We start from the raw sequence: 24,732 nt of genomic DNA, 5'->3' as shown, positions 1-24,732 counted from the left end.
ATGTTTTGGTAGAATTCAAAAGCAATCTTGTCCTGAGCTTGTCACTGATAGGTTTCTGATTACTGATTCAATCTTGTTATAAGTGTATCCACATTTTCTATTTCTTCATTTGTCAGTTTTGGTAGACTGTGTGTTTCTAAGAATATGTCCATTTTTATCTATGTTATCAAATTTGGTGTACCATTGTGCATAGCATTCTTTTATAATCCTTTTTATTTCTGTAAAATAAGTAATAAAGTTCTTAATGTCATTTCTGATTTTAATAATATGAGTCATCTTTTTCATAGTCAATCTACCTAAAGGTTTGTCAATTTTGTTGATCTTTGCAAAGAGCCAGCTTTTGTTTTGTTGATTTTCTCTACTGTTTTTTCATTCTCTGTTATTGATCTCTGCTCTAGTCTTCATTATTTCTTTCCTTATGCTGTTTTTAGATTTGGTTTGTTCTTCTATTTTTATTTCCTCAAGGTATATAATTAGGTTATGATTTAGTCATGATCAGGTTATGATTCTTCTTTTTCAGTGTATGTATTTGCATTATTTTCCCTCTTTGCATTGCTTTTCTTGTATTTCACAACTTTTGGTATGTTGTATTTTCATTTTCATTTGTCTCAAGATATTTTATAATTTCCCTTGTCATTTCTTCTTCGACCAATTTGTTGTTGAAGAGTGTGTTGTTTAATTTACACATATTTGTGAATTTTCCAGTTTTCCTTCTGCTATTGATCTGTAGGTTTATACCATTATGATCAGAAAAGAAACTTTGAATAATTTTAGTTTTAAAAAATTAAAAGTTTTTAAATTTTAGCATTGTTTTGTGGCTGAACATAAGGTCTATCCTGGAGAATGTTCCATGTGCACTTGAAAAGAATGTGTATTCTGCTGTTGTTGCATTGAGCATTGTCTATATGTCCGTGATGTCTAATTGGTTTATAGTGTTCTTGATGTCCTCTATTTTCTTATTTAATCTGTCTAGTTGTTCTGTCTTATTACTGAAAGTGAGGTACTGAAATATCCCAATATTAGTGTAGGACTATCTATTTCTCCGTTCAATTCCGTCAATTTTTGTTCCATATATTTTGGAATCCTGTCATTAGGTGTGTATATTTATAATTGTTACATCTTTATGCTGTATCCCCTTTATTAATATATATTGTCCTTTGTCTTTTGTAAACTTTTTGTGATTTAAAGTCTGTTTTGTCCGACAGTAGTATAGCTGCCCCAGCTCTCTTCTGGTTACTATTTTCATGAAATACCTTTTCCCATTCTTTTACTTTCAACTTCTATTTTACCACTATTTTACTCATTGTCTATTAAATCATATAGGAAAAAAATTGGAGTTACAAACCATGCAAAATGTAAAGTAATTCTGGCTTTGTATTATTTTTTTTTAATCTAAAATAAGTCTCTTATACACAGAATATACATAAAGCCTGTGGGTTTTTAAATCCAATCTGCCAATTTTTTTTTTTTTTGAGATGGAGTCTCGCTCTGTCGCCCAGGCTGGAGTGCAGTGGCGCAATCTCGGCTCACTGCAAGCTCCGCCTCCCGGGTTCACGTCATTCTCCGGCCTCAGCCTCCTGAGTAGCTGGGACTACAGGCGACCTCCACCACGCCTGGCTAATTTTGTTTTTGTATTTTTAGTAGAGACGGGGTTTCACCGTGTTAGCCAGGATGGTCTTGATCTCCTGACCTTGTGATCCACCCCCCTCAACCTCCCAAAGTGCTGGGATTACAGGCGTCAGCCACTGCGCCCGGCCCAATTTTGTTTTTACTAGCAGAGTTTAGTTCATTTACATTTAACATGATTACTGATAAAGATTTACTTCAGTCATTTATATATTTGTTTTATGTATGTCTTATATGTTTTTGTTTCTTCAATTACTTCATTTTTGTATTTTGTTGATTTTTTTTGTAGTGGGCCACTTTGAGTCCCCTTTTCTTTCTTTTTCTATACATATTTTAGTTATTGGGGATTACAATTAATATCTTAAACTTATGACACCCTAGTTTGAATAATATCAACTTCGTTTCAGTGGGTCATAAGAGCTTTGTTCCTATATTTCTCTGCCTTTCCCTTTATATTGTTATTGTCACATATTGCATCTTTGTACATTCTATTGTCACTAACATAGGTTTGTAATCACTGTTTTACTCATTACCTATTAAATCATATAGGAAAAAAGTAGGAATTACAAACCATGCAAATGTAAAATAATTCTAGCTTTTATATTTATTTATTTACCTTTATATTTACTTCACTTTTTCTTATGGCTTCAAGGTACCATCGAGAGTACTTTTATTTCAGCATGAAAGACTCCCTTTAGCATTTCTTGTAGTGCAGTCCTCAGATTTTGTTTATGTGGAAATGTCTTAATTTCTCCTTCATTATTGAAAGGTGATTTAAAAGCATATACAATTCCTGGTTGACAGCTTATTGTTTTCTTTCAGGACTTTAAATATATCATTACACTACCTTCTGGCTGGTTTCTTAGGAGAAATCAGCTGTTACCGTATTGAGGATCCTTTGTACACAAGAAGTTGCTTCTCTCTTGCTGCCTTCGCAATTCTGTCTGGCCTTGGGTTTCCTCAATTTTATTGTAATATGTCTTGGTGTGGGTTTCTTTGAGGTTTTCATGCATCAAATTTATTGAGATTCCTGAATGAGTATATTCACATGTTTTTTCAGATTTGGGATGTCTGGGGCCATTATTCCTTCAAATACTTTTTCTGCCGTTTTGTCTCTTCTCCTTCCGTAACTTCTATGAGCCTATGTTAGTACATTTGGCTCTGTTCAATTTTCCTCAATCTTTTTTCATTCTTGTTACACAGACAATTACTTCAATTGTTTTCTCTAAAGATAAACTTAAAAGTTCACCGATCCCTTTTTCTGCTTGCTTAAATTTGCTGATAAACCCCGTCCATTAAGGTTCATATTTCACTTTTTGGACTTTTCCATTCCAGAACTTCTGTATTTTTTTTAAACTACTTTTAGAGCATTTTTAGGCTCATGGAAAAATTTAGCAAAAGCACAGAGAGTTCCCACATCCCTGTCCACATCCCCCGGCACAGTCTCCTCAACTATCAACATCCTAAACCAGATGGTGCATTTGTTACAATCAGTGAGCTTATACTGACACATCATTATCATTTGAAGTCTGAAGTTTATGTTGGGGTTCACTCTCAGTGTGGTACATGGCTTTGAACAAATGTACATGGACATGTGTCCACCATTGGAGTAGCTTACAGAGTAGCTTCACTGCCCTAAAAATCCTCTGTGCTCCACCTACTCATCCCTCCTGTCCTCCAACCCCTGGGAATCACTGATCTTTTTATTGTCTCCATAGTTTTTGACTTTTCCAGAATGTCATGGAGTTGAAATCATACAGTAGACTTTTTAGCTTTGTTTCTCTCACTTGGTAATATGCATTTAAGGTTACTCCATGTCTGTTAATGCCCTGATAGCTCATTTTTAAGTATTGAATAACAGTCCATTGTTTGAATATACCACACTTGATTCATACATTTACGGACTGAAGGACATTTTGGTTGCTTTCCAAGTTTTGGTTCCTTTTTTTACCACTTCTGTCTCTTTACCACGCACTCATTGTGTTCATACAACATTTTCCTGACTTCCGTTAGTTCTTTGTCTATGGTTTCCTTAAGCTCATTGAACATACTTAGCACAAATCTTGATTTCACACATTTGACTAGTAATACCAATATATAGACTTTCCTGAAAATGGTTTCTGTCAGAGTCTGTATTTCCTGTAAATGTGGCAAAACTGCTGCTGCTTTGTATGCTTTGTAATTTTTTTTTGAGACCTGGACATTTTGAGTGTTGTGTTGTGGTGACTGGAAATCTAACTTTACCAAACTCCTCAAGGATTCTGAACCTTGCCTGTTAAGGGCTGAAGCTATCTGTTTGCGACTTTTCCAAACTTTCAGTTTTAAGCTTTGTTTTTTCCCAACTTTAATTTGTATTTTTGCACAGTACGTATTCCTTGTTGTGTGTAGTCACTGAAGTTTCTGTTCTTTTATCTCTGCAGTCAACTAGTGACCTGACAAAGATTTCCTTAAATGCTTGGCTCCCAGACCAGAGAAGGATACTTTCTCTTTAAATCCTCTGGAAGCCACTTCAGTCTTTGGGGGTTGAAACAATGTCCTTTGTGCTGGCCCCTCAGTGGTCACAGGCGGTCATCAGCAATCAGAACCCACAACCCTAATATTTGGAGGACAAGGGTCCTTCTTGCTTATCCTGGCTCCAGCAAGCGGCACTGCTGTGGAATAGTAGCCACTACCATGTGATAGGCTGACATTCCTAAAATTTACCATCAAGCTCTCCCCTGGACAACTCTAGAATTCCCAAATAGTGACTTCAGATAGTGGCTGGCAGCTCCGTAGTCGTTTAGCAGGAGGCACAGATTCCCAGAGCTTGCCACTCTACTGCTTTCCTCCTTGTCACTCCTCACATCCCAGGATTGCTTTTGAGATGTCGGGACTTTGTAACTAACAGAGTTTTATGGGTAGCCTGCTTGTTCTCAAGAAGGTTTAAAAAAAAAAAAAAAGAACAAATACATGTCTTGCAAAATGCTTTTAAACTTTTTTTTTTTTGAGACAGAGTCTCGCTCTGTCACCCAGGCTGGAGCGCAGTGGCGTGATCTCGGCTTCCTGCAAGCTCTGCCTCCTGGGTTCACGCCATTCTGCCTCAGTCTCCCGAGTAGCTGGGACTACAGGTGCCTGCTACCACACCCGGCTAATTTTTCATATTATTATTATTATTTTTAGTAAAGACAGGGTTTCACCATGTTAGCCAGGATGGTCTCGATCTCCTGATGTCGTGATCCGCCCGCCTCGGCCTCCCAAAGTGCTGGGATTACAGGCATGAGCCACCTTGCCCGGCCGCTTTTAAACATTTTTAAGGAGAAGTTATTGGGGGAAGCAAATGTCATGAAATCAGGAAAGGGTAGAGAAGGTGATGCTTGCACACAGTGGAAGACTCACAGTAACACAAAACCAGACACACAGAGAGCACCCACATGGATGAGTCTCAGGCACCACGTGGGGGGCAAAACCAGACATGGAAGTTCCAGAAGGGGCAATATTAGCCTATGGGGGTAACAACAGAACAGTAGCTGCCTCTAGAAGTGGGCATTGGGTGGGAGGGGACCCCAGGGAGTCTTCAGGGGTGCAGGAAATATTCTACATCTCAATGTGGGCTATAATGACACAGGTGCATACATACATCAAATGTCACCAAGCTGTATTCTTCCACTTTTTGCACACTTTACACACACACACATCATTGTGGTTGTTTCATACTTCAGTTAAAAAAGAAAATGGAAAGGAAATTGACATTTCTTGGTTCTTGCTGTGTGCTAGGCACTGACTTGGTCTGCTTTTAATTAATCATTCATTTCATGAGCACGTACTATGTCCGAAGTATTGTCTAGGTTCTGAGGACTCAGCAATTAACAAGAAAAATTAGGCACAGCCCCTGCCAGATGGTGCTCACAGTTAGTGTAGGAGCCAGCATCAAATAAGGAAAGTGGCCACAGCAACAAGTAAAGGGCTGTGCGAGTGAGTGGAAGAAGGACTGCGTCCTAGTCTGGGGGCGAGTCAGAAAGCCTTCCCTGGGAGATCAGGTTTAGACAGAGGTCTCAGTCTGAGAAGGAATAAGCCTGAGAAGGAATAAGCAGCTGAGGGGCAGGGGCTGGGGAGAAGGGCACGTCATGTGAGGGAATAGTATGTGCAAAGACCCTGTGGCAGGGAGAGGCATGACACATTAAGGAGGGCAGGGATTAGGGCCCAGCAGGGTACTGCTCATGTCAGAGAGCAGTGGTCCTGAAAACAACCAGGTGCAGATGGGGAAACTGAGGCTGGAGAGGGGAGGTGGCTGCCCCAGGCCTCCAGCAAGTGCAGTGGGGGTTGTCTGCCCTGTCTGCTCCTGAGACAGAAAGGTTGTCTGTGGGAATGTGGGCAGGAGAGGCTGTCTGGGTTCCCGTCAGGGACAAGAGGCTGGGCTGTGGCCGCCTGCCAGCTGCCCTCATTCTCCTGGTCTCTCAGCTCCACAGGGCCTGTGGACAGGGGTGGCTATGAGATCCTGCCCCGAAGAGCAGTACTGGGATCCCCTGCTGGGCACCTGCATGTCCTGCAAAGCCATTTGCAACCATCAGAGCCAGCGCACCTGTGCAACCTTCTGCAGTGAGTTCTGGGGTCTGAGCCCAGGGGACAGTGCAATCACCCTCCTCCTTCTTCCCTAGAGCACCCTCTGGCCCCACAGTCAGGTGGCTGAGGAAAGGGTGGCAGGAGGAGATGTACAGTGCAGCACCTCTTACCTCTCCACCTTCCTGCTTTGGTCATACAACTTTCTTTCAGTGTCTCAAACATAGTACATTCTTTCCTGTCTCAGGTCCTTTGCACATGCTGTTCCCACTGCCTGGAATGCATTCCCTCTATCATCTTCCCTCAGCTCCCTCCTACTCAACGTTCAGGTCTCAGCCCAAACATCAGGGGTCTCCTCTGATCACCCAGTAGAACTAGGCCCTCCCCTGTCACTGTCTGTTGTTACATTCTTTTGAAACTTTTTATTACAGAACTTATCACACATGTACATAGACAGGATAGCACAATGACGCCCTCTGCACCCATCACCAGCTTCACAAATTGTTTAAATTCTGCCTTGTACTTTCCCAACCAATTTTTCTGGCTAGTGAATTTAATTTAATTTAATTTATTTTTTATTTTTTATTTTTTTTGAGATGAAGTTTTGCTCTTTTTGCTCAGGCTGGAGGGCTATGGTGCGATCTCCGCTCACTGCAACCTCCACCTCCCGGGTTCAAGTGATTCTCCCTCCTCAGCCTCCCGAGTAGCTGGGATTACAGGCATGTGCCACCATGCCCAGCTAATTTTGTATTTTTAGTGGAGATGGGGTTTCTCCATGTGACCTTAGGTGATCCACCCACCTCAGCCTCCCAAAGTGCTGGGATTACAGATGTGAGCCACTGCGCCCAGCCTGCCTTGTGTATTTTAAAGCACAGCCAAGATCTCATGTAATTTTACCTGCAGATACTGGACCACGAAGACCTGTAAAACATAACCCAAATATCCTATCACTACCAGCAGTACTTTATTGACATCATCTAATACTCAGGCCATATTCAGTTTTCCCTGATTGTCTTGAAAACTATTCATTGCTTGCTGTTCTTTTTCATAACCTGTCCTTTTCCTTGATAGAACTTACCACGATTTGCTGTTTTGTTCTTTCGTGTGTATGTGTTTTATGTCTGACTCAACCACTAGGCTGGGAGCTCCCTGGGGGGAGGAACCATGTCTGACTTGAGCCTAACACAGTGCCTGACACATAGTAAGTCCTTCATGAATACTTGTTGAGGAGAACTCAGAGAGGATGAGTGACTTACCCAAGATCACCCAGTTTAAAACTGGAGATGTCACAGCGACATCCTGGTTTGAACCCAGGACTCCCACTCCTAAATCATGACTGAACCACTACCCATTAATGAATTAGAATATTCATTGGTTCATCCCACAAACATAGATGGAGTGCTCCAGCCCCATGGAAACAGGAATCTGGCATGGCCCTTGAAAGACAGTGTCATCTAATGGGAGAAATGACTATGTGTCAAGTTAGAAAGCTGCAGTTGGGAGAGACCACTTTCAGCTGAAGGGCTGCAGGGTGGGGAGGTGTCCCTACAGGAAGCACCATCAGAGGCAGATTGTTAAGAGGCCACAGAATGGGGAAATCAGATGGATGTCTGGAAAAGAGGGCAGTATGCGCAGAGGTGCAGAGGTGGGAAACACAGTAGGGAGGACCGAGTCCTGGGGTGTGGTGGCGGGACAGGGTGTGAGGTCAGGCAGGGAGGGTCAGTGGTCTGGGGTGCTCAGGCACCACCTGCAACAGGGGAAGAGGTCACAGAAAGCCCCAAGGACACCAATGCTGGACTAACCCTGTGTGACACCGAGTGGAGGTGTCAGTTTTGGTGCGGTTCAGGGGAGCCCTGGGCATAGGGCAGGGCCAGAACAGGGGAGGTCACTGGCCCCATGTGGGCCATCTGAGTTTTCCCCAAGGTCCCAATTCTGTGATCTTTTAGTTCCTTCCTTTACTCTGTCAAAGACACAAGAACGGGTGTGTGTTTGCTTTGTGAAGAGGCTCAAATGAATATTCTACTCAAGCCTTCCATTAAGTGAGCATTTAGTATGCGCCAGGCACTGTGTTGGGTCCTACAACTCTGCCACCAACCCTAAGAAGAAGTCAGTACTGTTATTTTCCCTATGTTGGAAATGAGGAAACTGAGGCATGGAAAGGCTGAGACCACACTGCCTGCAAGTGGTATAGCCGGGGATGACCCCAATTGAAATTTGGTTCTGAAATTTGGGTTCTTATCCACTATCCTGCACTGCCTCTGAAATGTGTCCTTAAAATATATGTGTGAGCCACATTTTCACATAAATACCTTATTCTAAAGACAAACGAAACTTGCCTTTTTCACGTAAAAACTTTCATGTAGAAATATTCTGAGGCTAGACAGGTGCGGTGGTTCATGCCGCCTGTAATCCCAGTACTTTGGGAGGCCGAGGCAGGCAGATCACCTGAGGTCAGGAGTTCACGACCAGCCTGGCCAACATGGCGAAACCCCATCTCTACTAAAAATACAAAAATTGGCCGGGCGCGGTGGCTCAAGCCTGTAATCCCAGCACTTTGGGAGGCCGAGACGGGCGGATCACGAGGTCAGGAGATCGAGACCATCCTGGCTAACACGGTGAAACCCCGTCTCTACTAAAAATACAAAAAACTAGCCGGGCGAGGTAGCGGGCGCCTGTAGTCCCAGCTACTCAGGAGGCTGAGGCAGGAGAATGGCGCAAACCCGGGAGGCGGAGCTTGCAGTGAGCTGAGATCGGGCCACTGCACTCCAGCCCGGGCTACAGAGCAAGACTCCGTCTCAAAAAAAAAAAACAAAAACAAAAACAAAAATTAGCCGGGTGTTGTGATGGTCGCCTGTAATCCCAGCTACTACTCAGGAGGCTGAGGCAAGAGAATTTCTTTTTTTTTTTTTTTTTTTTTTGAGATGGAGTCTCACTCTGTCGCCCAAACTGGAGTGCAGTGGCCGGATCTCAGCTCACTGCAAGCTCCGCCTTTCGGGTTCACGCCATTCTCCTGACTCAGCCTCCCGAGTAGCTGGGACTACAGGCGCCCGCCACCTCGCCCAGCTAGTTTTTTGTATTTTTTTAGTAGAGACGGGGTTTCACCGGGTTAGCCAGGATGGTCTCGATCTCCTGACCTCGTGATCCGCCCGTCTCGGCCTCCCAAAGTGCTGGGATTACAGGCTTGAGCCACCGCGCCCAGCCAAGAGAATTTCTTGAACCTGGGAGGCAGAGGTTGCAGTGAGCTGAGATCGTGCCACTGCACTCCACTGGGCAGCAAGAGCGAAACTCCATCTCAAGGAAAAAAAAAATTAGAAAGAAATATTCTGAGGCTTTAGATAAGATAATTGATTGTTCCAAATAGATTTATTTATGCATTCAAAGTTGAGTCCACTGTGCTCTCTTAAGGCAAGTATGATTGGGCTTCAGTTTCCTTGGCTTCTGTGCCTTGGCACTGATACTTGTGTAAGCTGCTGTAATTCTTATTTAGTAGTAAGAGAGAAGAAACACTATTCATGTGAACTTTTCCACCTTCCTTCCAGCCCCCTGCCCCAACTTGCCAAAGAGGATTCTGGCCTTTCCCCTTTATTCCTTATTGAAATATTTTGAAATACATCTGAAATAATTTGAAATATATTTCAAATTATTTGAATATTTGAAATAATTTGAAATATTTGATAATCAAAATATTTGAAATAATTTGAAATACATTTCTCCTTGATGAGGCTTGAAAAATGCAAGTAAAGGTCTTATGTAACAATGTAATCTAGATCTCAATTTTAAATGATAACAGAAAATCTTCATATGTTTGGAAACTAAGAAATGCACTTGTAAATAACCCATTGGTCAAAGAAGAAATAATAATGAAAAATAAGTACATTTTGAACTAGGTAGAGAAAAAATAATACACATCAAAATGCAACGCAGCTAAAATAGTACTTAGAGGACAATGCACAGTCTTCAATGTGTATATTGTAAAAGTACTTGCCTTACTCTGGAATTGCTTGCTGGAATTTTACCGTAATTTTTTTTTTAACTTTGATGTCTTTTGTGGTCAAACCTACAACTCCTGCTAGTCTGTTACCCAGCAGTATTACGCATTTCTGTCTCCCAGGGTCACTCAACTGCCGCAAGGAGCAAGGCAGGTTCTATGACCATCTCCTGAGGGACTGCATCAGCTGTGCCTCCATCTGTGGACAGCACCCTAAGCAATGTGCATACTTCTGTGAGAACAAGCTCAGGAGCCCAGTGAACCTCCCACCAGAGCTCAGGAGACAGCGGAGTGGAGAAGTTGAAAACAATTCAGACAACTCGGGAAGGTACCAAGGATCAGAGCACAGAGGCTCAGAAGCAAGTCCAGGTAAGCCACCCCAGGTGAATCTGTATGGTGTCACGCAGGGTCAGAAAGGGTAGGAGGCCTGATGCCAGGCCTAGAACAGGAGAGTCAACTATGCACAGGCAAATGGGCAGAAGCCAGGGAGATCATCCCAGGATTAAAAAAACAATGTACACAACATTGCCAGAAGTCTGTGGACAAGAAGAAAGCAGGAGAAAGGACCTGCCATGTGAGGAAGAGCCTTGTACTGGGGGCTGCTGAAGCTGTGCCAGTTCTCAAAGCACAAGCATGAGTAAGCAGCAGACCCACCTGTGTGAGCACCTGAGCAGAGCCACCACCTGCCCTCCACCAATGCTGCAGACTCCATTTATTTCTATTATTATTTTATTGATAATTTAACTTTTATTTTAGATCTGGGGGTACATGTATTGGTTTGTTACATGGGTATGTTGCTTGATGCTGAGGTTTGGGGTACAAATGGTCTTGTCACCCAGGTGGTGAGCATAGCACCCAGTAGGTAGTTTTTCAGCCCTTACCCCCTCCCTACCTCCCCCTTCTAGTAGGCCCCAGTGTCTGTTGTTCCTGTCTTTATGTCCATCTGTATGCAGTGCTTAACATTTCACTTTTAAGTGAGAACATGTGGTATTTTCTGTTTCTGCGTTAATTCACTTAGGATAATGGTCTCCGCTGCATGCATGTTGCTGCAAAAAACATGATTTTTTTTCTCTTTGTGGCTGTGTAGTATTTCATTGTGTATATGTACCACATTTTCTTTATCCAATCCACCATTGATGGGCACCTAGACTGATTCCATGTCTTTGCTATTGTGAATAGAGCTGTGATGAACACACGTGTGTATGTGTCTTTTTGGCAGAATGGTTTATTTTCCTTTGGATATATACCCAGTAATGGGATGGCTGTGCTGAATGGTAACTCTGTTTTAAGTTCTCTGAGAAATCTCCAAACTGCTTTCTACAGTGGCTGAACTAATTTACATTCCACCAACAGTGTATAAGTGTTCCCTTTTCTCTGTAGCCTCACCATCATCTGTTGTTTTTTGACTTTCTAACAATAGCTATTCTTACTGGTGTGAGATGGTCCCTCATTGTGGTTTTCATTTGCATTTCTCTGATGATCAGTGATGTTGAGCATTTTTTCATGTTTCTTGGCTGCTTGCATGTCTTCTTTTGAAAAGTGTCTGTTCATGTCTTTTGCCCACTTTTTAATGTGGTTGTTGTTTGATTTTTGAATTGTTTAACTTCCTCATAGATTATGGATATTAAACTTTTGTTGGGTGCATAGTTTGCAAACATTTTCTCCCGTTCTATAGGTTGCCTGTTTACACTGATGGTTTATTTTGCAGTGCAGAAGCTCTTGCGTTTAATTAGGTCCCACTTGTCAACTTTTGTTTTTGTTGCAATTGCTTTTGAGGACTTAGTCATAAATTCGTTCCCAGGGCCAATGTCCAGGTTGGTATTTTCCAGGATTTCTCTAAGATTCTTATAGTTTAGGGTCTTACATTTAAATCTCTAATTGCATCTTGCATCTATGTTCCTCAGGGATATTGGCCTGTAGTTTTCTTTTTTTTCGTTGTGTCTTTGCCAGGTTTTGGAACCAGAGTGAAGCTGGCTTTCCAGAATGAGTTAAAAGAATCCCTCCTTGATTTTTTGGAATAGTTTCAGTAAAATTTGTACCAGCTCTTCTTTGTGCTTCTGGTAGAATCTGACTGTGAATCCGTCAGATTCCATTTAGAGGCAAAAGAGGCTTCCTAAGAATGAGAAGGGAAAGGTATTATTAAAAAAGTTTTTGTGGTTCATTAGCCATTGCCAGAGGGAAAAAAAATTGTACAAAGAAAAGGCTGGGCATGGTGACTCATACCTATAATCCTACCACTTTGGGAGGCAGAGGCAGGCGGATCACTTGTGGTCAGGAGTTCAAGACCAGCCTGATCAACAAGGGGAAACCCTATCTCTACCAAAAATACAAAAATTAGTGGGATGTGGCGGTGCACACCTGTAGTCCCAGCTACTTGGGAGGCTGAGGCAGGAGAAATGTTTGAACCCAAGAGGTGAAGGTTGCAGTGAGCCAAGATCGTGCCACTGCACTCCAGCCTGAGGGACAGAGTGAGACTGTGTCTCAAAAAAAAAAAAAAAAAAAAAAAAAAAAAAAAAAAATAAATAAATAAATAAATAAAAATAATAAAAAATAAAGAAAGAAAATGAAAAAACTTATGGCTGGAGATGGCCACTTTGGACATGGGAAGAAGGGTCCTGTTGAGCTGGGCATCTGCTAAGTGCCAGGCATCAGAAATGATCTAATTAGTCCTCCCAGCAACCACCTCTTGGTGCACCTGCCCTGCTCTGTGGCATCAGAAAGGACGGAAGAGGGATGCTGTGTGGATCCATAAACACTAGTGATGGAGTTTGCCCTGCTCTCAGCCTGTCCTAGAGAGACAGCAGGCCTGTTCTTCTCGAGGCTGATTGGTTCCTTTCCTTTGCAGTGACTTTCCTGTGATAACCTCATTTCCATGAGGCCAGTCCCCAGGGCCAAGGTCCCATGGGCAGAACCTGTGTGCCTGGTGATGGAGGTTGCCCAGCACCCCGTTGTCCCTGCTTAGTCTGGCATCTCCTGCTCTCCTGCCAGTTAGCTGCTGCTGCCTAACAAGCCATCCCCAAATGTGGAGGTGTGGGCTTCCTCCAGAGTCAGGGATTTGGCTGGGCTCAGCTATGCCAGGCTGGCTCTGCTCCATGTGCCTCTCATCCCCGTCCTGGGACCAGTGGGCTGCCCAGGTGCATCCATCTCATGATGATACAGGACTGCAGCAGACAGGAGCACACAGGCCTCTTGCCACCTAGGCTGGGAACTTGCATTTCATCACCACCACTGCATTTCTTTCCATTCACAGTGCCAGCAGATTCAGGAGAGGGGAAACAGACACCACCTCTTGGTGGAAGGAGCAAGCGGGGGGTGGGGGGAAACTTGTAGTCATGGTGAATTCAAGGCCATTTTTAATCTAGCACAGCCTCTTCTGAGGGGAAGTGCAGATTCACATGGAGGGGGTGTGGATACAGAGGGGCTGAAGAGCCCAGCCACCGATGCAAGTGGCCATGCCTGCCCCCCTGGTGTCTGGCCACCTGCATTCCTTCCCTGCATCCAGTGATGCATTTGAAACTTCCGGCAAACCTGGAACATTGCCCATCTCTGATGTAATAGATTTCCCTGTGGGTCATTCCTACCCACCTCACAGATCGAGAGACAGTCTCAAATTTGGAGTGACTCGCTGACAGTCACTCATCGAGTGCATGGCTGAGCTGGGATTTGAGCACAGTCTGGGGGTTCCAAAGTTTGTCCCCTCTGCAACAGCAAAATGACCCAAAGTGGTGTCCACAGGGCTATTGCTCCTTGGGGGTGAACTGTTGTCCCTGGGACAAGGTTAGCCACTTATTTTGTGTGACCATCAGCCAAGCCCCCTTCCCAGAGGCCACTGGGCAGAACCTTGGAGCCTCATCTTGGCTCCAGGGATGGAGCCCCAGGCTGTGAGCATTGGGGGCTGTGTGAGGACGTGTTGGTGCCAGTGGGGTCGGCATTACCACGCCTCACCCTGCATCAGTTGCCACACTTGTGCCATGGCGTGGCTTTTGGTGACTGTGTGACTGTCGCTGTGCATTGCCCTGCCCTGTATTTCTCCAGGGGCCCAGGGCTAAGGTCTATTCTGTTCTGACCTCCGATGCCTGCATGGGCTGGTGGGGCAGGAGGGGAGCTTGCTGTGGATTGCAAACAGGAAGTACAGAGCCACATGGCCAGGGGAGGGACCCAGAGATGGACCTATTTAAGGGCAGGGAGCAGAGGACACCATGTGACCAAGTTGTCCAGCTGCACACGGTGGAAGGGCTGACCTGTTCTCTGCCCTCTTCATGGGCTCCCCAAAATCTGCTGTCCCCCATCTCCAGCCCTACCAGGTCCCGCCTCACCCTGACTCCGGGTTTCTCTTGCATCCCATTCAGAACTGCCCCTCCTTAGTTGAACCTGGAACTGTGGCAGGCTTGCTGTGCATGGGGAGCGGGGAGAATGAGGCAGTTCCTGTCCCAGACCCATGGAGTTTACCGTCTTGTGGAAGGCCAGGCAGTGGACAAGCCATGCAGATGACACATTCCTTTCAGTGCATGGGGGCCACGTAACCCAGCTGCAGGTGACACGGGGACAAGGAAGGTTTCCCGGAGGAGGAGCCTTTAGGGCAGCCTGGGGCAGGGGTGTGGAATATGGAGCCAAACCCCTAGTTATGTCCCTCACAAGCTGTGTGATCTGGAGCAAGCTACCGACCCTCTCTGAGCCTTAGTTCTGTGAAGCTGGAGTTGTTCACCTTCATAGAGTTGCTGTGAGGGTGATTTGGGAGAATACGTTTTTTGGGAGCACGTGCTCTGTGCGCTGGAACTGCTCATTCAAAAAGCAACTATGTTGAAGCCACACGGTGGGGACAGGGTTCCAGGCAGAGGCAACAGCACATACAGGTGCTGCTAGGAGCAGCGAACTGGGCTGTTGGGAGGCTGTGAGGGGCTCTGTGCTGGAGAATGGGCTAAATCCCTTCCTCTCAGGCTTCCAGCCTACAGGAGTGTGGTGGCCACTCCACGGAAGCAGGAGGAACCCCACCCCAGATCTGCTTTGAAGGTGGAGACTGACCACTCCACATGCTCACCAAGAGGGCACAGAAGGCCCTGCTGCTCACACATGGGGCTTCGTGGGGAGAGCAGGGCAGGCCCCCAAGCTGGACTGAAAATGGCTTGAGATGTTGAGCAGGAGAGGAGTCTGGTGTGGGGTTCTGTTGCGACAACTCCAGGCCGATGCAAGGAGCTCCCTGCCTAGGCTCCGGGGCAGGTGCGTATGTAGTGTCTGTGTCTCCCTGAGGGGAACAGGTGGCCCAGGGAGCCTGCCCCAGTGGGTGGGGCTGCTCATCTGTCCAGCAGAGAAGGAGGAAAAGCACCAAGGGCAGGACCTTGTCCCCCAGTGTGGGGGCTGCAGAGGACTGAGCTGGGAAGAGCAAGCATTCAGGGGTGGTTGGAGATGGCACCAGGAGGGACCAGATGCCAGATGACAGTGGGCCCCATGTGCCAGACTGGGAGGCCGATGTCTTGCTGGGGACAGGGGCAGCCATGGGACAAGGGGTCAGAGCACAGCTGTGGGAGAGCGCCCTGTTGCCTCTGGATGGTGGTGATGGCAGCAGGGGCCCTGTGAGAAGCTATTTCTGGCAATAATAGGAACCAGAGATGACAAGGACCTGGGAAGGGACAGAGGGACAGTGCATTGGCATGAGATTAGAACTGGAGGGAGAGGCCAGGCGCGGTGGCTCACGCCTGTAATCCCAGCACTTTGGGAGGCCGAGGTAGGTGGATCACGAGGTCAGGAGATCAAGACCATCCTGGCTAACAAGGTGAAACCCCGTCTCTATTAAAAATACAAAAAATGAGATGGGCATGGTGGCAGGCGCCTGTAGTCCCAGCAACTCGGGAGGCTGAGGCAGGAGAATGGTGTGAACCCAGGAGGCGGAGCTTGCAGTGAACCGAGATGGTGCCACTGCACTCCAGCCTGGGCGACAGAGCAAGACTCCATCTCAAAAAAAAAAAAAAAGAACTGGAAGTAGTCAGTCATGGAACTGCTCAGCCTCTGTGTCCTGCAGACATTGGGGGTGCCCATGACCCCTTCTGGGAATAAGGTTCTGGAATGCATCAAAGCACATAAGGTTAGGAAAAAAACCCTAGTGCTGAAATCTAAATATTGAACAAATTGCGACATCAGAATTAACCTACGTGCATCTGGGCTACTTGTGCCTTGCTGTCCCCACCTAAATTGGTCATAATGACTCTGACCTCCCAGGGCTTTTGTGGGGCCTCAGTGACTTGGGGTTTGCTGAGCATTCAGAACCCTGCCCAGGACTGAAGGGGTTGTCACCCTGGCTGGGTGCGTTCTGTCCTAGGATAGGCTGTACTTCCTGGGGCTGCTATGACAGTGTGCACATGTTAGGTTCTTAAAACAACACAAACTGATCCTCTGTCTTCTGGTCTGGAGCCCAGAAGTCTGAGATCCAAGCAGCAGCAGAGCCCTGCTCCCTTTGAAAGCTCCAGGGTAGGATTCTTCCCTGCCTTCTTCGGCTTCTGGTGGCTGCCCCAGGCCTCCTGGGCTTGTGGCCTCATCACTCCCATCTCTGCCTCTTCCACATGGCTTCTTTCCCGTGCCTGTGTCTCCTCCCTTCTCTTCTTGTATAAGGACACTTGTCACTGGATCTGGACACTCGTCCCCAGATTCTTTTCTTCATGTTGTGACCTTGTGTGGCTCTGTGGGGAGGCAGGGCTCAGCTGGGCGGGTCTTCTGCTGCTCTTGCTTGGGGTCTGTTATGCAGATGGTGCTGGGGATGGAGCTATTGGAGGCTGGACTCTGATGCTGGGATATTCAGGTCTTGCTTCTCCTCCAGCTGATCTCAGGGCCTGTCCCTCTCCACTGGGACTCTCCAGCTGGACTTCTTGAGTGGTGGCTCAGGCCCAAGGGAGCAAACACTGAGGCTGTCAGGTCTTCTTGAGGTGGAGGCCCAGAGTGGCACAGCCTTGCCCCCATGGCACTCTCCTGGATAGAATGAGGCCCAGCCCAGCCCAGATGGTCCACACGATGTCAGGTGACCATGCTGTAAGCATGGTCTCTGAACACTTGCATGGTTTCTGAACAGTTGGGTTTCAGAACCTCATGTTGAAATGTTTGAAATATGCACAAATATTTTGTTTTCCTCCTTGAATCAATGCAGTTCATTTCCGCTTAGTAACAAATTGTAGCCCGGCATTCTGTCTGTGCTCTGAGGGCTGGCAGGGTCTCACCTGCTCATGCCTCCAGGGCACTGTTTGCATTTGATTCCAGAGGCAAGTAGGAGCAGGTAAGCCTTGGATATGTGGCACCAAGTTTGCAGGTCCTGGGGTCTTGTTTTCCTCCGTTAGGCCTCTTTGAGATCTGGGCACTGGACAGGAAGGACAGCCACTGACTGGTGGAGTGACACCAGCTCACCCCAAGTTCCCATCTCCCCCTGTAAATGTCAGAGTGGCACTGATGACCCCTAAGAGTCCTGGCAGCTCTGTCACTTTATGAGATTCCTAAATCTAAGAGTGGGAAGAGGAGAAGGCACTGCAGAGAGGGGTCTCACGCTGTCTTGCAGCTCTCCCGGGGCTGAAACTGAGTGCAGATCAGCTGGCCCTGGTCTACAGCACGCTGGGGCTCTGCCTGTGTGCCGTCCTCTGCTGCTTCCTGGTGACAGTGGCCTGCTTCCTCAAGAAGAGGGGGGATCCCTGCTCCTGCCAGCCCCGCTCAAGGTCCTGTCAAAATCCGGCCAAGTCTTCCCAGGGTAAGTTCATGAAACTGGGGTCCTCGCCCTTCTCAATGCTTGGGTGACAAGCCTCGGGCCATCCCTCCATCCTGTCACTGCCCCTGCTTCTAAGTGGAGAGGCCCAGGGCTCATCCCTGTTATTTGCTGTAGCTTGATAAAAATCAATTTAAGACATCCTGGCAGGCAGATACCCAAGAGAGTGGCACCCAGGAAGGGTGGGTGTGGGGTGCTGGCCTTCAGATTTGCCTGGGCCCAGGATTCTCAGGATGCAGAGCCTTTAGGGCTAAGCCTGGGAGGAGGTGTCCCTTTGGGGGGTTTGGCAGGCTTGGTGCTGGACTGAAGTGAGAGTCAAGATTTGCCTGCCCACCCCTGCCCAGGCACAGGTTCTGGTTGGCAACTGGGGGACAATGACACTGGCCTGGGTGATTGCCCTTAGCTCCTGGGTCGGAGAAGAGTGCAGCTGCCCACACCGTCACCCCTACCCTGGTGCAGGGCCAGGCCTGGCCCACACACTCCACTCTTGCCTCTGCAGATCACGCGATGGAAGCTGGCAGCCCTGTGGGCACATCCCCTGAGCCAGTGGAGACCTGCAGCTTCTGCTTCCCCGAGTGCAGGGCGCCCACCCAGGAGAGTGCAGTCATGCCTGGGACCCCCGACCCCACTTGTGCTGGAAGGTGGGGGTGCCACACCAGGACCACAGTCCTGCAGCCTTGCCCCCACATCCCAGACAGTGGTCTTGGCATTGTGTGTGTGCCTGCCCAGGAAGGGGGCCCAGGTGCATAAATGGGGGTCAGGGAAGGAAAGGAGGAGGGAGAGAGATGGAGAGAAGGGGAGAGAGAAAGAGAAGTGGGGAGAGGGGAGAGAGATGGGGAGAGAGAGACAGAGGAGGCAGAGAGAGAGAGAGAGACAGAGGGAGAGACAGAGAGGGAGAGAGAGGAAGAGAGGCAGAGAGGGAAAGAGAGAGAGGCAGAGAGGGAAAGAGACAGAGAGACAGAGAGGGAGAGAGGCAGAAAGGGAGAGAGGCAGAGAGGGAGAGAGGGAGAGAGGGAGAGAGGGAGAAAGGGAGAGAGGCAAAGAGACAGAGGAGGCAGAGAGGGAGAGAGAGACAGAGCAGGAGGTCAGGACACTCTGATTCCCAGTTCCCAGTGCAGCCATCACCTAACCACATGTGCAATAAAGTCCTCGTGCCTCCTGCTCACAGACCCTGAGAGCCCCTCTTCCTGGAGAATAAAACCTTTGGCGGCTGCCCTTCCTCACTGCATTGTGGTTGGGTCTTTGATGAACCAAGACGTCCCGTCTATCACCTTCCTGGGCACAAGTCTCCACTGAACCCTGCCCCCTCGGTTTGGGAGGACCTGTGATGCCCCTATCTCACCAGGCTCCCGAGGAAGCTTGTGACTTTGGGTTGAGCGCTAGGCAGCTGGGTACCCACTCGGGTTCTACTTCTCTCTCATTAAGAGAGAGAAAGAGACCAAAGAATGGTCTGCAGGAGGGTGCCTGTGCAAACACCCAGGGAACCAGGGGCTTGAGCTGTCTTCATTTCCTTACAGACACACATTCCCTTCCATGCCTCCTTAGTGAGGGCATGAAGCACAGTATGTGTGTATGTGCAGGTGTGTGCATGCATATGGGTGTGCATATATGTGTGTGCATGCGTGTATATGTATGTCCATGTGTGTGTCTGTGCATGCATTTAGGTACGTGTGTGTGTTGTGGGGGTGTGCAGTGGACACGAAGGGGAGGGCAGCTCTAGCTGAAAGCTGCGAGTCTCTGAAAAAAACATTGAGATTCCCTGGACCACAGCAAGAGAATGTTTTCATCTGCATCCACTTTTTGTTAGCATTTAAAGCTATATCTTGAGTAGCATGTAAACCTTAAGTAAACTATAGAAGCATTTTCACAGTAAGATAAATCCATAATAATGTACATTGAAATTATGCACCCTGCACCTCCCAAAATTATCTTGCAAACCTGCACACACCAAAGGATCCCTTAGTGCACTTTGGGAGGTGTAGACAGGAAGCCTGGGCCTCCGTAGCTCATTCCATCTTTTCACCATCTGTGGGCTACCAGGCTGCGTTGGTTTGCTAGGGCTCCCTTAAAGTACCACAGACTGGGCAGCTTCAGCAACAGAATCTCACTGTCTCACAGTCCTGCAGGCTGTAGGTCCAAGATCAAAGTGTCGGCAGGGAAGGTCCTTTTCCAGGGTGGTCCAGGAAGGCTCTGTTCCAGGCCTCTCTCCTGTCATGTAGGTGGCCTTCCCTGTGTCTCCTCACTTTGTCTTCCCTCTGTGTGTCTCTGTCCACATTTCCTTTTCTTATAGTAAGGACACCAGTGGTTAGATTGGGTACCCCCTACTGACCTCATTTTTCATTTTAACTTATTTCTATAAGATGATGTCTCTAAATAAGATCACATTCTCAGGCACTGGGGCTAAGGACATCAACACAGGAATTTCAGGGGACAAGTTCAACCCATCACACAGGCCCTCCCCGTGGCCACCTCTGCATCATCTTTGTCTACAGGCAAGTTGGCATCTAAAAAGTGTCTGCCCAAGACATGCGTCTGGCCCATGGTACAGCCAGTCTTCACGGCCATTGGTGAGATCCGGGTGGCATTGTTTCCTCACTGTCATGCCTCAAGCAAGCAGCTGCCTTCTTATAACAGGGTGAACACAAATCCCAGCACTGGCACAGACACTTACTGGCTGTGCGTGAAGTAGCCCCACGTCAGTGTGCTGCAAAGATGCGGCTTAGAATGTTATGGCTTGTGTGAAAGATGCGCAGATTTCTATTCCTTCCGATCTATGGTTTCAAGTTCAGCTTGTCTGAACCCAAGGGGCTTTGTAGGGTGCCTCTGGAACAGCCGGGGTGTTAGGGGGGCTGAAAGCACAAGGTACCCAGGCTCAACCCCAGCTCCAATCACACAAATAATCTTGTGGTGGTGTTTCTTTCGTCAGATTTTTTTTTTTTTTTTTTTTTTTTTGAGACGGAGTCTCGCTCTGTCGCCCAGGCCGGAGTGCAGTGGCCGGATCTCAGCTCACTGCAAGCTCTGCCTCCTGGGTTCACGCCATTCTCCTGCCTCAGCCTCCCAAGTAGCTGGGACTACAGGCGCCCGCCACCTTGCCTGGCTAGTTTTTTGTTTTTTTTTTTTAGTAGAGACGGGGTTTCACCATGTTAGCCAGGATGGTCTCAATCTCCTGACCTCGTGATCCGCCCGTCTCGGCCTCCCAAAGTGCTGGGATTACAGGCTTGAGCCACTGCACCCGGCCTCTTTGGTCAGATTTTTAAATTGATCTTTTGTACTTTTTTTTTTTAAGAAAGGGGTCCTTTGGTAGAAAGAAAACCTGAAACTCTAAACACCTAAATACTGTCCATTTTATCCATGTATTTTTGGTCCTATCCCCAAAGTACATCATGATTCCAGCCACTTGTCATGATCGCTTTAATCTGAGCTCCCATCATTTTTCGCCTGGATTACTGTACCAGCCTCCCCAGTGGCCTCCCCGCTGCCACCTGGCCCCCTCCCCAGGGCTCAGCAAGATTTTTCTGAAAAGGACCTGGCAGTAAACATCTTGGGCTTCGTGGACCCTGTGGTCTTTGTTGCACCTACTCAACAATTACTCAGCTCTGCCACTGCAGCCCCAAAGCAGTCACAGACAAGAAGTGAACACAGGGGAGGAACCGTGGCTCCAATAAATCTTTATTCACCACGACAGGAGGGGGACTGCATCTGGATTGTGGGCCATAGTTTGCCAACCCCTGCCTGACTTCATGGCAACACTGACCTTCGTATTTATGCTTCTTAAAAACATGCGTAAGCCAAGTGCAGTGGCTCATGCCTGTAATCCCAACACTTTGAGAGGCCGAGGCTGGAGGATTGCTTGGGGCCAGGAGGTCCAGACCAGCCTGGGTAACACAGCAAGATTCCGTCTCTACAAGAAACCATTTCAAAAGCAGCCAGGCATGGGGGCCCACACATGCAGTGCCAGCTACTCAGGAGGCTGAGGTGGGAGGATTGCTTGAGCCTAGGAAGTCAAGGCTGTAGTGAGCTGTATCTGGGCCACTGCACTTCAGCCTGAGTAATGGAGCAAGACTCTCTGTCTCTGTGTGTGTGTGTGTGTATATATATATATATATATAAAATACGGTGTGTGTAATGGTTGTCTACAAGATACACCTTTAATTAATCACAGTCAACCCTCAAATAACACGAATAGTGTAGGACCCTTATAATGCTACACTCCCAACTCTTCTCCCCACCCATCTTTTGTTTTCTTTCTTTCCACGGATTCTGTGACCATCTTCCTCTCTTCATTGACTCTGCATGAGCGGGATTCCTGGTGGGGGAAAGGTAGCTGGTGAGAAATGAAGTACCAAGAAACTAGCAAAGGGTCTTCTGGCTGTCTGGAGACAGTTTTTGTGTGGTCCCCAGCCTAGTCTCAAGGGTTCTGGGCCGGTCACCCTGCAGCCTTTGTGCTGTGTCTCTAGATCCGGGCTTCGAGGGAAGGGCCCTGGAAGACCCAACAGAGCGAGATGCCTGGTCTGACAAACGTCCCCCCATTCCTCTGGCTGTGTGGCTCAGGGATAGGCCCAGACAGTGTGTCCAGGTGGTGCCAGGCCACCTCCCCACTCCCTTTGAGATGGGCCCAGAGGGTCTTGTGGGGTGAGCATGAAGCTGGGCACCCAAAGCCTGGGGCCCAGTGTCCCTCCCTGTGTCCCAGAGGAGGGCCCCTGACCTGAGAAGACACCCAGTGCCTGGCCTATGGGTGCCAATGTGGGGAGGGGTGGCTCTGTGAACTGAGGGGGTCATTGAAAGAAGACGTTGAGCACCATGGCTCAGAGACTTGGGCAGGAGAGGCCTGGTCAGCAGAGACTTGGACATTAGGACTTGGTCACAAAAAAATATGATCAGAAAGGACATGGCCATCAGAGACTTGGTCAGGGGGCCTGATCATTGAGGGACTGTCAGTGAGGACCTGGTCATTGGGTGCTTGGTCAATGGATCTTCTTGGTCAGTGGGGACCTGGTCAGTGGAGATCTGATTACTGGGGGCTTGGTCATCAAGAGCCTGGTCAGTCAGGATCTGGTCAGTGAAGGCCTTGTGGGGGGGCATTGGTCAACAGGGGCCTTGTTGGGGGGGGCTTGGTCAGTGGGGGCCTAGTTAGTGGGGTCCTGGCCAGCTGGCCTCTGGGTGACCTCATGCAGGGGTTTGTCCTTGGAACTAGCTTGCTGCCATCTGTAGTGGAGATGAGTCATGTCACCCCAGAGGGCTACTGGGAGAAGGAGGTGAGCAGATGTGTGGAATCTGGCCCTGTCACACAGACCTAGCACTTTACACCCTAGCTGAGTCCCCTGCTAAAGAGAGGGCCTGCCCTCTGCCCTCCACCCTCAATTCTCTGCTCCCCACCCACAGGACTGCCCCACCTAGGGAGGGCTTAGGTTGGGGAGCACCTGTGGACACTCTGATGCTGGCCACAGGCCCAGGGCCGGGGATGACAGTGACAAGGACCTGAGTGTGTACATGAATGGGGCCACCTGGCCCAGCCATAGAAGCAACACACCATATGCACACGTGTTCACCCACATACGTGTGCACGCTCACGTTCACAAATACACTGCATGCACACATGTTGATGCTTTGGGGGTGGAGGACGCTGACTCTGGGCCCTGCTGACCCAGGCGGGGGCCCATTGTGATGGGTGCCGTGACCCCGCAATGTCACTGGTGCTGAGTCCCCGCCGCCTACCCGGCTGTCTTCTGTGTCTGGGGCTCTTGGAGACAAGACACACAGCGGTGTCTGGTTCTGCGCAGAGGAGGCTTTCCTGAGTGAGAGGCACGGCTGGATCAGCAGATTCAGGTGAGTGTGACCTGCTGTGTTCCCTCCCTGTTGACCTGGGACAGTCGCTACCTGGTGGGCGGTGCCGGCCTCAGGTCCCTGAGCACTCACCAGGTGCCCGTTCTGCACTGATGGTATAGATGTTTGTCTCGTTTGTCGTCACAGTAACTCTGGGGGGTAGGTGCTGTCCCCTAATGTACTCATTCCACAGGTGAGATCTAGGGTCAGAGAGGCAGTGACTGGCTCAGGGACCCAGATGTGACCCTGGGCGGTGCTCTTAGCCCTGCCCTGTGCTGTGCTTGACTAAAGCCCTGACCTCTGTGGCCTCCCTGCCCTGGATTCCAAATCTGCCCGGGGTTCCAGCCCCTGAAGGGCGCAGTCTGGCCCTGGAAGAGCCACTGGGACAGAGCTCCTATGGGTGGGGTGGAGGTGGTGGTTCTCTGTCCAAGTCTGTGCCCTAAGCTGGGACCCCACAGGAGGAGGTCTCACCAACTCAGACTTCACGTGCGGTCACTGATGGCCATTGTGGGAACCACTGGACACATGGGGTCCCTTGTCTGGGAGTGGGGTGAAGAGCCCTCTGCCCTTGGGCAGTTGAGTAGGGGACTTTGAGCACTGCTGCTCTGGGACCTGGGCAGTGGGGACCTGGTCAGCAGAGTCCTGGCCAGGGAGGCGTGGTCAGTGGGGGCCTGGTCATCGAGAACATGGTCAGTGGGGGATTTGGTCGTCATGGGTCGGGTTAGTGGGGGCCTGGTCAGCAGGGACTTGGACACTGGGGCTTAGTGAAAGTATGATCAGTGGGGAAATAGTCAAGGGGCCTGCTCAGCAGGGCCTGGCTAGCAGAGGCCTGGCCAGCTGGCCGCTGGATGACCTCAGACAGAGGGTTTGTCCTTGGAGCCTCTTTGCCTCTATTCATAGTGGGGATGAGTCATGGCATCCCTGAGCACTCGCCAGGTGCAGGTTCTGCACTGACCTTGTGGACGGTCTTTTCCTTCATCCTCACAGCAACTCCGTGGGTGGATGCTGTTCCCAAATGTAGCCA

At 48.4% G+C, this 24,732-nt stretch overlaps 1 protein-coding gene across 2 annotated transcripts in view; it reads left to right on the top strand.

Annotated features, from left to right (window-relative positions):
- TNFRSF13B (TNF receptor superfamily member 13B) overlaps nucleotides 1-19,111 on the top strand; it is a 31,190-nt gene extending 12,079 nt beyond the window's left edge. The window contains exons 2-5 of one of the 2 annotated variants that reach the window (XM_005582995.5): nucleotides 6,064-6,201; nucleotides 10,274-10,519; nucleotides 17,685-17,870; nucleotides 18,385-19,111. In XM_005582995.5, coding sequence (XP_005583052.2) covers nucleotides 6,064-6,201; nucleotides 10,274-10,519; nucleotides 17,685-17,870; nucleotides 18,385-18,635 — 821 coding nt within the window. In that variant the 3' untranslated portion in view covers nucleotides 18,636-19,111. The remainder of the gene's footprint in view (nucleotides 1-6,063; nucleotides 6,202-10,273; nucleotides 10,520-17,684; nucleotides 17,871-18,384) is intronic. The other variant, XM_005582997.5, reaches the window with a different exon arrangement.
- Nucleotides 19,112-24,732: the final 5,621 nt, after the last annotated feature.

This window comes from Macaca fascicularis, chromosome 16 (assembly GCF_037993035.2).
Source record: "Macaca fascicularis isolate 582-1 chromosome 16, T2T-MFA8v1.1".
NCBI classification, from domain to species: domain Eukaryota; kingdom Metazoa; phylum Chordata; class Mammalia; order Primates; family Cercopithecidae; genus Macaca; species Macaca fascicularis.
This window is presented reverse-complemented; position numbering and strand designations above follow the sequence as displayed.